The 14,136-nt window shown below is 41.7% G+C and overlaps 1 protein-coding gene across 2 annotated transcripts in view; it reads left to right on the top strand.

Annotated features, from left to right (window-relative positions):
• Nucleotides 1–1,426: 1,426 nt before the first annotated feature.
• LOC129014360 (uncharacterized) overlaps nucleotides 1,427–14,136 on the top strand; it is a 135,523-nt gene continuing 122,813 nt past the window's right edge. For both annotated transcript variants that reach the window (XR_008494202.1, XM_054451697.1), the window contains exon 1: nucleotides 1,427–1,903. Coding sequence is in view for 1 of the 2 variants with exons in the window: in XM_054451697.1 (XP_054307672.1) it covers nucleotides 1,571–1,903 (333 nt within the window). In the remaining variant the exon portion in view is untranslated. The remainder of the gene's footprint in view (nucleotides 1,904–14,136) is intronic.

The raw sequence follows: 14,136 nt of genomic DNA, 5'->3' as shown, positions 1-14,136 counted from the left end.
TGTGGGGCTCGCTGAGCCCGCACCCACCCGGAGCCCGCGCCCACCCGGAACTCGCGCCGGCTCCCCAACGCCGCGCGCAGCCGCGGCTCCCGCCGGCGCCTCTCCCTCCGCGCCTCTCCCTCCACACCTCCCCGCCAGCAGAGGGAGCCGGCTCTGGCCTCGACCAGCCCCAGAGAGAGGCCCCCACAGCGCAGCGACGGGCTGAAGGGCTCCTCCAGCACGGCCAGAGCGGACGCTGAGGACGAGGAGGCGCCCAGAGCGAGCCAGGGCTGCTAGCACGTTGTCACCTTTCACTTGGAGGTAGGGCTTCTAGTAGGAGAGGTGGAGAAAGACATTGATGAGGAGGGAGAACCTGAGTTTAGGCCAGGATTCCAGCCGTCCATTGCAAGAGAAAATGTTCCTGCTGAATAACGAGGGGGAAACTTGACCCGGCAGGGCCTGGAAATTAAGATGGAAGCTCGAGGTTATGAGGCCAGCGTTTCGGGTGCTGTGCAGGTGACTAGGCCTCTAGAGGTTCTTAGAAAGAGAAAGCATTCTGTGTGGTACTCAGTCAGGGAAACACTGCATACTGTCTTCTCCTTGTGGAGTTTCACAATTAATACAAACACATTAAAGGCTCAGAGAAATCCTGCAGTAAAGAACATTTCCAGTACAACCCTGTATTTCCAGCACAGATGGCCACAAAGCCACTTTTGTTGGAAGACTCGCCAAGGCAGGACATTTATTAATATTTTATGAAAGAAGAATTATTTTATTTAAAAAAAAAATAGAGACAGGATCTTGCTATGTTGCCCAGGCTGGTCTTGAACTCCTGGACTCAAGAAATCCTCCTCGGCCTCTCAAAGTCCAGGGATTACAGGCATAAGCCACCGCACCCCGCCAAGAAGAATTCTTTGGGAACCACTAGCACTCTGGAATGCTTTACTGTAGATACGAATTAGTGATTTTTTTAAAATACAAAAGTCATATTAGCATTAGTTAGTTTTGGTGCATTTTAGAAAATACACGTTTTAGAAAGCTTACCCTAATAACGGCTGGAAAACATGCTGGAGGAGGTACCATGATAGCAAGTGCAGCAGAGGGAGAGGCGTAACTGGGTTCAAATTTGCCGCTTGCTGCCTGTGAGTCAAGCCTCACAGGTTTGCATGGTTTGATTAAAATATGGCTTTAAAGATCTTGGCACAACGCCTAGCACATGGTAAGCACTCACTGTATGGAAGCTATTATATTATTTTCATTTTATTATGATAAATTGGGGCCGACTAGGTCAAGTCATCAAAGTTTGGCCCACCCATGGGATTTGTAGACTTTTGCAGGGCTGTGCCTCCTTCCCTCCCCAGACAAAATGCATCACGTCAGCAGTCACAGGGCACCCTGGTTCCCTCTCTGAATGAACTGTTAAATGACTAAGCTGGCTCCCAACAGAGGCAGAGCCCAGCAATATGCGGCCTGTAATCTGTCAGATGATACAGCAACAGACCCAGTGGGGGGCCCGACACACCCCCCAGGAGAGAGGAGTCTCTCACTGCATGTGACGTGGAAGACGCCGAAGAGGTGAGGGAGGCACCATATGCTGCGGGCCTGCCAAGGGAGAATAAACAGCATCGGAAGCCTGGCACAGAGCTCTGGCGGGAATGTCCACCAAGATCGGTCAGGCACTCTCATGGCGTCCTCCTGGATACAGGCTTTTGCTTTTGTTTTTAATTTTGGAGCAGTGAAGCCGAAAGTGAGGAGTGAGGACAAGGAGAAGACCCATTTGCTCCTGTTCATTCAAACAGCATCTCTTCATTTTGAAATTGGCAAGAGGCAGTTCGGGGCTGTGGCAGGTCCTGTACACCACCTGTTGCCTCCCAAGGCACTGTGCCTTTCTGGCTTTCTTTACCTACGTCCTGTAAAACGCCAGGTAAGCACAGTCCCCTGGGGTAGGGGTAAGGGGCATATATTTTTACAAAGGAGGTTTTTAAGGGGCAGGAGGGGGCAGGCAGATTTGCCGTGTAGAACGGAGTTGAACTGCATCTCTGTTCTTGAGATGTTTTGCTAATCCTGCTGCTGTCATAGTAGAGTGAGTGTAGAATTGGTCTTTCAAATGGGACAATTTTAAGGTTGAAAGAATATGCTATTTAGTCATATTACATTGGGACAATGAGCTTAGATCAAGTGTCCCAGGCAAAACAGAGTGTATGGCCCCTGATGCGCTGAATTATGCCACCTTTGCCCAAATTCATATGTTGCTGTCCCAATTCTCAGTACTTTAGAATATGCCTGTGTTTGGAATAAGGCCTTTAAAGAGGTGATCAAGTTAAAATGAGGCTAAGGTGGACCCTAATCCAATCTGACTGGTGTCCTTGTACAAAGAGGCAGTTTGGACACACAGAGATACCAGGGATGTGTGCACCATGTGAGGACCCAGCCAGAAGGTTAGCATTTGCAGGCCAAGGAGAGAAGCCTCAGGAAGAAACCAGCCTTGCTGATACTTTGACCTTGAACTTCCAGCCTCCAGAACTGTGAGAAATAAAGTTGTATTGGTTAGGCCCCATCCAGTTTGTGGTATTTTGTTATGACAGCACTAGCTGACTAATATAATCACCTATTTTCTTCAACTTTCCTTATCTGTAAAAATGAAGAGAGTCATGCCTACCATTCTGGATTAAATTAGATAATACATACAATGTCTGGCACATTGCACAGTACTATAATGCAGTGTGTATGCACCTTGGCAGACATACGCCTACTTAAGGCTGCATCCTGAAAGTTCTTAGTTCTACCAATTCCTGGCAATGCACTGATATTTGATTATAATACAGACAGTAAATATCCATCAATCCCATATAGCTCTTGAAAATGATAGGTAGCTTGAAGGGTTTTTTCTTCTAGGGATTTTATGGTTTTGGGTTTTATATTTAAGTCTTTAATCCATCTTGAGTTAATTTTTGTATAAGATGTAAGGAAAGGGTCCAGTTTCGTTTTCTGTGTATGGCTAGCCAGTTTTCCCAGCACCATTTATTAAATAGGTAATCCTTTCCCTGTTGCTTGTTTTTGTCAGGTTTGTCAAAGATCAGATGGTTGTAGATATGTGCTGTTATTCCTGAGGTGTCTGTTCTGTTCCATTGGTCTACATATCTGTTTTGGTACCAGTACCATGCTGCTTTGGTTACTGTAGCCTTGTGGTATAGTTTGAAGTCAGGTAGTGTGATGCCTCCAGCTTTGTTCTTTTTGCTTAGGATTGTCTTGGTGATAGGGCCTCTTTTTTGGTTCCATATGAAATTTAAAGTAGTTTTTTTTCTAATTCTGCAACGAAAGTCACTGGTAGCTTGACGGGAATAGCATTGAATCTGTAAATTACTTTGGGCCATATAGCCATTTTCACAATATTGATTCTTCCTATTCATGAGCATGCAATGTTTTTCCATTTGTGTCCTCTTATTTCCTTGAGCAGTGGTTTGTAGTTCTTCTTGAAGAGGTCCTTCACATCCCTTGAAGGGTTTTTTAACTTCAAATTTAAGGTAGAAAAAGAGATTATTTGTGAATGATTAAACTCAAACTCTGAAATGTGCACTAGAAATGCAGTTTACTATAATAAGGTTAATTTGAATATAATCCCAGGCAGAGAATATTCAGTGAAGCACGATGGCGTTCTGACAAGCTTTCCTGGTCAAGGCTGCCAGGCCATGGTTTCTGGTTGGGGCTTATCCACATGACTCATTTCCTTGCGTTGCCTGCCTTCCCCTGACCCTCTCCTTAACCCCACCCACCTGTGGCGAGATCTTTCCTTTCTGTATCCTGACTCTGGTGACTCTCTGTGGATGTTTTCAGTCTCTGACTGCCATACCTTAGAGCTCAGTCTGTGATTGAGTTTGGCGGGTTCTCAAAAAACATCTCCACCTTCCACCCTCCATTCGTGGGGGATGGGGGCTCCTTACCATAGGACAGGGAGGGGGCTTTCTCTGCCCTCTAGCCTGGGTGCTCTCAGTTCTGTCTCCTTGGGACCCATGGATCTTTTCTGCATGGAACTTGCATGGGGCGAATACTGGCAGAGGCATCCTGCACATCCCTCCTGGCTAGAGGCCTCAGGAGGATCTTGGGGCCATTGCCTACCAAACCAACATCAGGAAGAAAGCTCCACTGAGCAGTGCCTAGGCAGCAGCAGGCGCTCAGCACATGGTGGCATTTTCTTCCAGGCAGCTTTCCTGGGAATTACTCCAAGTCTGTCAACCTTCACTCTTCTGGTCTGAGGCAGAAAGAAGGCATTGCCCTTCCTTGTGAAATGTGTAAGGAAATCTGCAGGGACTCACAGAGGCCATCTTCAGACACTCATGCGACCAATATGCTTTGAGCCTTAGCTCATAGCCCAGGAGCGTTTAGGGTGCATCAGGTCCACCAGAAGGGGCAGCAAGGACAAGGCAATGGTCAAGCTAAGGCCTGAAGACTTGGGCCTGGATTCAAGTTCTTCTTGCCCGTCATTAGTTTTCTCCTCTAGGCTTTGATTTTATATTCATCAGGCTGAGTCTTTTTGACACCTCCTGTTCCTGCAGCTGGAACATGCTGTAGTCATGTGATCAGTTTCCTGCCCTTTAGGGGGCTGCTGCTTATTTTAGAGAAAGTCCTTACTAAAAGAACCAATTCTGTTCAGCCATTCCACAAAGTCATGTTGGACCCCCTATTTGTCAGAAACTCATTCTTCTTTTCTTTTTTCTTTTTTTGAGACGGAGTCTCATTCTGTTGCCTAGGCTGGAGTACAGTGGTGTGACCTCTGCTCACTGCAACCTCCGCCTTCCAGGCTCAAGCAGTTCTCCTACCTTAGCCCCCTGAGACGCTGGGATTACAGGCATACACCACCACGCCTGGCTATTTTTTAATTTTTTTATTATTTTTTAGTAGAGATGAGGTTTCACCATGTTGACCAGTCTGGTCTCAAACTCTTGACCTCAGGTGATTCGTTAGCCTCGGCCTCCCTAAGTGCTGGGATTACAGGAGTGAGCCACTGAGCCCCGCCCAGATACTCATTCTTCATTCATTCATTCCTTTATTCGTGTATTCATCAGGTTTTTAAAAATGGTGTGCCTGGTAATAGTTTTAGTCGCTGGGGATTCAGCAAAGAACAAAACAAAGCCTTTACCCTTATCAGAGGGAGCAAGATATTAAAGTTTAGGGATAACCAAATATTACTCATTAGAGTTGATGCATGCTATGGGGAGGCCTGGGTGAATTGCAAATGTATGTAGGAGAGCCTGCACTCAGCTCTGTAATGTGAGCAGAGACCTGTTGGGATAAGGGGGTGAGTTTGCCAGAATGGTGGAACAAGAGCATTCTAAGCAGGGCAACAGTAAGGGCAACGCAGGTGAGGAATGAGTGTGTCATACTCAGGACCCATGTGGCACTCAGAGTGGCGGGTCAGAGGGGGCCAGCAGGTGAGGTCCAGGATGAGAGGTCAGAGGGGCAACAAGTGGCTGGACCAGGCATGGCCTTGGGCAAGTGAAAGGACTTTGACTGTCACTCTGTGTGACATAAGTCGAGGTCTGACTTACATTTTGAAAGGATCACTTTGGCCAGGTGCAGTGTAATCCCAGCACTTTGGGAGGCCAAGGCGGGAGGATGGCTTGAGCCCAGGAGTTCAAGACCGGCTTGAGCCCAGGAGTTCAAGACCAGCTTGGGGAACATGGCAAGACCCCATCTCTATTAAAAAAATTAACTGGGTGTAGTGGCACACACCTGTAATCCCAGCTCCTCGGGAGGCTGAGATGGATTACTTAAGCCCAAGAGGTCAAGCTTTCCAGACTGGAGTGCAGTGGCATGATTATAGCTCACTGAAGCCTTGACCTCTTGGGCTTAAGACTCTATCTCCAAAAAAAGATAAAATAAAATAAAAAATAATAAAAAGAAATAAACTAAAAGGATCAGTTTGATTTCTATGTAGACGATAGACAGTGGCGAAGGTAGGGGAGTGGGAGTTGCACAAGGAGACAGGTAAGAAAGCTATGGCAATGGTCCAGGTGAGAAGATAGCTCCTGGATGGGCTTTGTTTTGGTTCACCTACATTGAATAAAATGGCTAAACAGATACACCCCAAGCTGCCTGCTGACGGGGCATGTTTAGCAGTGTAGTACTGGTGGGGTTGTGCCACGTGGGAAATGATCCTGGTTAGACAGCGAGCCAGAGCAACCCACATCAGTTTCCATTGAGTGTCTGCCATACCCCAGGAACTTTCCATACCTTATGTCCAACTATCATAACAACATCTCAAGATATATTATTGCTTCCAACGTATGAATGAAGAAACTGAGGCCCAAAGAAGGTACACCACCGGTCCAAGGCTACACAGCCAGGACTTGGCAGAACCAGGCTCTCCCTTAAATCCATCTGTCTTCAGATCTGCTGTTTATTCGCTCTGCCATAAAGCATCTTGCACTTCCCTTTTTTTTCATATGGATCCTTGAGATGTAGCACCTTTTGGGACTTGAAAATTTTAACAGTTAAAAAAAAAATTTCCATAAGCCATCTCTGCATCTCCTGTAAGTTTCTGGCACGTGACTGCCCCTTCTGCCCATATTCACCAAAAAAATATACTGAATCCCTATTGAAAGACTGATCTGAAACTTCCATATCCTTCTAGAAGTCTAAAGCCTATGTTTCTATTGGAAAATGTGGTGCGAATAACCCAAAAAAACACCTTAAACTCTGATGTCATGGTTAAAAATGTAAAGAAAGCAAGTACATACAAAAATACTTAAAGAACTTACTTTTTGAATCTTGTCTTTCACTAGATCAAATTTAATGTAATAATTATTTTTTGATAACATTTAAAGTAAAATTGTCCACATCAGCTGACTGTTATTTCTTCAGAAAAATAAATGAACACCCTAATCGTTTAATACAAGGAAAATGTACTGAATGACCTATATTTTCTTCAGACCAGGTCTTCCTCAGTCAAGTGAAGCCAAGAAATGAGATGGTTATCTGGATAACTAGAACAAGTCCTATTTTTACTCTCAATAATTGATGGGATTAAAGACAAAGCATTTTTTAAAAATATTTTTTGTGAATTACCCAAGTAAATTTTATCTGTTTTTAATATTAGTTTTGGGACCTGAAAGCACACGAAATTGCTCTGTTCTTCAGGTATTTTTGTGCTCTCTAAGCTTTATCCAAATTAGTCTAAATCTTTGCTGGAGGCTGTCAGTCTTTTTTTCAGTCTCAGAAAAACTTCTTTGAATGTTGGAGACAATGTGGCAGAAATTGTAAGCGGGATCTCTGTGAAGGTCAGGGTGGAGGTCTGGCTCCTCCACCTGGATCTGACCTGAACCTAACCTGGTCCAGGTGCTGCAGCACCTTTGTGACTTCCAGCATGTGTTTTGATTCAGTGTTCAGCCTGCAACAACGTCGGGAAAGAACAAAGAGCTGTTTGCTCCTCGGGCCCTGGTTGCTGACCAGGAAAGGGTGTGGTTTGTCAAGTGGATGTGGACAGGGCATCAGCAGGCGGGAATAGGGTCAGCTGTGAAGGTGGATAGTTGCAGCCAGATCTTCAGCATCGTTGACAGAACAAAGTCCTTGAGACGAGACTCCTTCTTCCCTCCTGGAAATGTTCTGCCAGTGCATCGAGTGTGGAGTGTGGTTCTCCTCTAAGTTCTCAGGTTTCCCTCACATTTTTGTGCTGTGTCCTCCGTGCCGCTTCACCACGGGCTTAGGTAGAGAGTTCCAGAACATCTTTAGCATCCGGCTCTGTTTTTAGGCAAGGTATTATGCATTTCCCTTCTCTTCCTTGAAAAGCATCATATGGTTTTCATCATAAAGTTGAAATGCACAATAACAATGTATCTTTTGTAAGTTCTGATTATCTCAAATACAGGAAAGTTTCCTATAGACTTGCATTCAAGGTCTAGTCCCTGCACCAGCAAAATGGGTACCCCCGGAAACTCTTATGATCTGTCAGGCCCCACACCTGAACTACTCATCAAAATATGCATTTTGACACGTTTCCCGAGGATCCTTTTAAGGCATGAGAGGGGCTGTCTCTAAGTACAGTACATCTGATCCTGGAGGTGGCCGTGTGAACTTGCTGTGTTAAACTATTTAATGTCTGTTGCCTCAGCTTCCTCATCGATAGCCTGGGGACAGGGAAGGCTGGATGAGGGGAGGAGTGCCCAGTGCCCTGCCTGGTGTTTGGTGGGGAGCGGGGGTCATGGATACCTGGGATCTTTCCCTGCATGATGGTTGCAGTTCCCACAGGGAGTTGGAGTATAGCAGTAGTCAGCCTGGATCATGTGGGGACATGGAACGGCAGCCATGGAGAAACAGTTCACGAAATGCAGCCAGCCCTGACTTAGAGGGATCGGCAGGCTCTGCTGTGATGCCAGCCACCTGCCACGCTCAGCCCAGCCCCCATCATGGAGCGTGCTGCATCCAAGTGCCAATCAGCTGCAACAAACCCCAGTGGGCCCCAACAACAGGTGTCTCATTAAACATCTCTCACCCTCCCAGGCTTACCCACTGACAGGCACCAAACTCATACTCAATCACCGCCTAATCACAGCCAAACTCCATTAACAAGTCATACTAATTACCAACTTCTAACAGTGTCTCTGGTTTGGAGGCAAAACACCTTATTCTTTTTAGATGAAAACTGGCTTGTGATCCTTCAGAAAGACCCATAATTAGGTCCTTTTAAAAATGAGGGTCAAGGGAGGAGTCAGGGGAAAAGTTTGATAGACCCAGGGTGGCTACAGTCCTGAAAGTGCACAATGCGTAGCTCTGTTTGTTTTAATTTTGTGCCTGCTGGGTGGCCCACAAGGGTCCAATTAGCTTGTTACAGATGCTTGTATTGGTTCCATCCTCTTGTCTCCTCCTTCCTTTTTTCCCCTTTTCTGTTTTTTTTTTTCTTTAATTTTTCCCTAGGAGGGATAACCTTGTAGCACAGATTGCAGGCCTGCAGGCATCCAAAGATCAACAACTAGCTTTCTATGATCGTGAACCATGAACACTCATTTGCAGGCAGAATTCCTAATGCATCGGATGAGGCAGGGCGGGGCTTGAGTGGCTATAACAGGGTCTGGTACAATTTTGAAATGGCCAGAAGGTAGACATTCTTCTCTGAATGGATGCAACTTTGTAGACTGCCTTTTTTTTTTTTATTTCTTTGCCTTTTAAAAATTTTATTTTGGATCATAATAAAATTATTACTATTATTACTTGTATTGCCTCTTCTATCATAAGTCATTCCATTTTTTTATTTGAAAGGGATCTTGCTTTTAGAGCTTATACTGGGTACAGAATATCTTTTGCCAGCCAAATATAACAAACTAAAAAAAAAAAAAAAATTCCTGATTAACTTGGATTTGCTCATGTACTCAGCCCCTGGAGGGTGTTTCTCTGATGTCCAGGTCAGGGCAGCCAGCACTAGCAATAGTGAGAGGGATTAAAGCGAGAAGCAAAACTGCAATAAAATATGACATGGTTACCTTTCACCCCAATCTTCCATTGTCAAATGAGGGGTTATGTAGTACAAATATTTGAATTCATCCCACCTTTAACTCAAGCATTTGAGATAGAATCAAATTATGTTTTGAAATATGTGATTTCTGTATTCCCTAATGGACATAGAATAGTTTTAAGGGCTCTGATTTGTATGAAGTTTATTTTTCTTTCTAAATGTCTTCTCTAAAAATCCTTGAAGTATCCAAGATTCCATCCAGCAAGTTTATTCAGATTTAGTTTCTGAGATGGGAGACAGGATTTGCCAACATTCACTGATGATGAAGACCTGTAATTCTATGGGGATTATGGAGTGTTTTGGATGTTGATGATATACAAATAACTGTAGGAGGGCATAGAAAAACGCATGGTCTTTAAAGGCAGATGAACTTGATCCACACTTGCCATACTAGCTTATCTAAGGGTTAGACTTCTTTCCCAGAACACTGGGATAATATTTACCTTACAGTGCCTGAAAATAAGAAGACATAATGAATATGAATGTTCTTAGCCAGTGCAGCTATGCAGTGGGTGCTCCATTATACTTCTTGCCAGTTCCTTCTTGTTTTCTGTAGCCAGAGCCCCTCCTTAAGAAGCTCCCAGAGCAGGACAAGCTTGGTAAGCAGCAGATTCTAAACCCTGGACTGAGCTGCAGTGGCATGAGTGTTGGGAGCCAGGAGTCTGGAGTCATGGCTCACCAGGTTTGGCTGCAACTCTTAGGGCCTTAGGTGGAGTGGCGGAGAAGCAGGAAGCCTAACCCAGGGATGGAAAATCCAGGTTGGCGAATTTCTACTGAAACCCGATGCTTTGAAGACCTTAGAGGCAGTCATTAGCCTGTGATCCTGTAGGATCTGGCCACTCCTTTGGCCACCTCCCTGAAATGTTTTCTAATATGTACACTTGGGGGCTTCTTTCTGGGGAATGCATCACTGAGTTGATCACGTAAGTCTATAGGAAAATAGAATTTCTCTAACAGAGAATCACTCTAGAGCCATTTTCCAAAAATGAATTCTTTTTTCCTATTCGTTCATAGAACCTCATGAAAAGCAGTAAAGTTGGATGTATCTACATGTAACAAAATGTTCAAATGCTGGAGCTCTGACTGCTCAAAGTGCTTTTCTTTTCAAAGTATGAGCATGTTCATGGTATTATTAACTCCAAGAAGCTGATTGGGACAATGGCATGATAGGACCTCCTCTCATCATTTACAGTATCAGAACTGCAATAATAAACATTGTGCTAGAAGGAACTGGAAAAAATGTACATTCTGTATGTCTCCATGAGCATATTGTAACTTTCCAGTTATATTTCAAAAAACGACAAATTTATCTGGCAGTACTAAGTGTTAGGTAATATTAAATATACATTTATTTTTATATCCTGTCCTGATGGCTTTCTTTCAGTCTCCACAGACATTGGGCGGCTAATACAGAATTGTTCAAGTAAGTTTAATTCAGTATTTTTTATATATATATATATATATACACACACACACACACACACACACACACACACACACACATACATATATATAGTTTAATATAAGTCCAAATAAATGACATCATATGTTTAGCAAGTCACAATTTTTGATTTTTATGCAAACAGGTAACAAAGGCTCTCTCACCTACATACTTCTTGGTGTTAAGTAAGTGTTCTCATGCTCATAACCTAGTTGCTGGGTTAAATTGCCATTTTATAGCAATTTTTGTTTAGATGCCTAACCCCCATATAGAAATAGCAGATACAGTATAGCTAGAGAAAAACTCACAGGGTTGTGTGCCAGTGACCTGGGTTGAAGACAATATTATGAACAATTTAATGAAAATATTTTTGACAACTTAGATTCTTAGTTGTCAACTTTTTTGAAAGTGACAAATTAACAATGACCACACAAGAATGGCTTTACATATACTAAAGAAATGTAATTTGTAGTTTAAAACATTCTCAGAAAAAAAATCCAGATGGCTTTACTAGTAAATTTTACTAAGCATTTTTGAAAATATATTTTTTACAAAAGTCTAAAAGAAAATTGAAAAAGAGGAAAGGAGGGAATATTTTTAAATGAATTTTTTTTATGCTAACAGTACAGATACCAAAATCAGACAAAGATACTACCAGAAAAGAAAACAGAATACTAGTGTATCTTATGGAAATGTGTGGAAGAATTCTAAACAAAATGTTGTCAAGTTGAACCCAATAATACATAGGAAGAATACACAAGACAAAGTGGGGTTTATTTCAGGAATGTAGGGTTGTTTTAACATTGGAAAATATCAATTGATGTCATTCATTGTATTAGTAAAATGAATTTAAAAACTGTATGATCATCTCATTAAATACACATAAAGCATTTTGACAAAATTTCACCATCAATTCCTGGTGAAAACTCTCAACAAACTAGGAAAAGAAGGGAACTTCCTAAACCAAAGAAAGATAATCTACTATAAACTTCCAACTAACAATCATACTGAAGATAAAAGACTGAGTTCTTTCGCCCTAAGATCAAGAACAAGACAAAGATGTTAGCTTTCAACATTTTTATTCAACAATTTACTGGCAGCTCTTGCCACAGCAATAGGGCGAAAAAAAAAAAAGCATTTATATTAGAAAAGAAGAAATATAGCTTTATTCACATATATAATTTTCTATGTAAAACATCCAATGGAATCTCCAAAAAAGCTACTAAAAGTAGTAATTTTAGCAAGATTTCAGCAACAGGATTAATATGCAGAATATGATTGCAATTCTGTACACTAGCAACAAACAAAAGTAAATTGAAATTAAGGATTTCTATTCATAATAACATGGAAAAATATAAAATATCTCAAAATGAATTATAGTCTTATGTATAATACCTAAACTATAACACTTATAAAAGAAAACAGGTACAAATTTTAGCACTTTGAGTTAGACAAACATTCTTTAGAAAAACATAAATGCATGATCCATAAAAGAAAGCAAATGATACATTTGACTTCATCAAAATTAAAAAATTTTGCTCTTCAAATGACATGGTTAAGAGGATGAAAAAAAGCAAGTCATAGGCTGGGAAAAATATTTGTAAAGAATATGTCTGATAAAGGACTTGAATTCAGAATATCCAAAGAACTTTCAAAATTCAATGTGAAAAAAACTCAGTAAAAAAGTGGACCAAATATTTGAGTAGATATATGAATGCCAGGTAAAGAAGATATATGAATGGCAAGTAAACACATGAAAAGATGCTCAACATCATTAGTTCTTAGAAAATGCAAATTAAATACACAATGAGATAATATTACACAACAAATAGAATAGCTAAAATGAAATATGACAACACGAAGTGTTGGTGAGAATGTGGAGTAACTAGAACTTTCATACAGGGCTTGTTACAATTTTCTTTTTTTTTTTTTTGTAATCATTAAAAAATACATAAAGGTGTATTTTTTTTTGTTTTTTTGTTTTTATTTATTTATTTTTTCTTTATTATTATTATTATTATTATTATACTTTAGGTTTTATGGTACATGTGCGCAATGTGCAGGTAAGTTACATATGTATACATGTGCCATGCTGGACAATTTTCAATGGAAGCAGCCACTTTAGAAAACAGTTTGGTAGTTTTTTGTGAAGGTGGCAGGTAAGAGGGTTGAGAGGGAGGGTGAAGGGTTGGGTGGGGCAGGCTGCGGTAGAAAGGATGACAAGGGGAACAAGAAAATGATTAGACCTAACAGATCTGTTCATTTTCTTGATTATGGTAATGTTTTCACATGTGTATACATATACCACAACCTACCAAATTTTACACTTTAAAATGTGAAGTTTCTTGTACTTTATACTTCAATAAAGCTTTCTTTTTTTTTTTTTTTTTTAAAGTTTCATTTGTTTGTTAGTCTGTGGGGCAAATCAAGCTTTTCTTTTATCTGTGTTGTAGCTCCTGAGAATCCCATGGTCCAGAGGATGTAGCCGGAAGGGAAGAGTTAGCCGTTCTGTAAAGCTTTTTTTTTTTCTTTCCTTTGTATAAGCTATTGTCTTTAACATGCCAAAAATCCAACTTTATTAGTTGATAGAACCATTGTCCTTTTATGAGGCTTTTGTGCACTTTAATTCCAGCTCTCATGGCTAAGGCTGTTGGGTTGACAGAAATTAGCTGACAAACCATTCCCCCCAAACAACTGTGATTTCTGCTTTAACTGAGAAGCAGAGCATGTTAAGCACTTTTATTGGGTGGTGCCTGGTGAATGACAGATGTACTCTGTGTGATGGACTGCTGTGCACATCCTGTGTTAAAATGGGCCCATTTGTTGCAAAAACGCATAATGAGAAGCTTGACTTGATAAAGATACATCCTGTGCACCAGCTCCACATTGGAACTTGTTTAAATATGAATCAAGATTTCCAGTGAGACCACGGGCAGAGCTTCTCTGAATTGTTGCATTGACAGACCAAATGGGAGCTAAGTTAGCAGCTGGAGATTCAGTGATTTTTGCACTTATGCAGAGTTTCAAGGTCCAAAACTGCTAGGAGAAGATGATTTCCTCTAATGCATTGAACTGTCAACTCATCAAGATTTGTTTTCTGACATTTCAAAGTGCACTGTATTATTCTGTTTTAAGCTATTCCTGAACTCTTTTAATCTTTTTTCTTAATGCATATTTATTGCAATAGAGGTATTTTCTTATTTTATTCACA

This window comes from Pongo pygmaeus, chromosome 16 (genome assembly GCF_028885625.2).
Source record: "Pongo pygmaeus isolate AG05252 chromosome 16, NHGRI_mPonPyg2-v2.0_pri, whole genome shotgun sequence".
In the NCBI taxonomy this organism is placed as follows: domain Eukaryota; kingdom Metazoa; phylum Chordata; class Mammalia; order Primates; family Hominidae; genus Pongo; species Pongo pygmaeus.
This window is presented reverse-complemented; position numbering and strand designations above follow the sequence as displayed.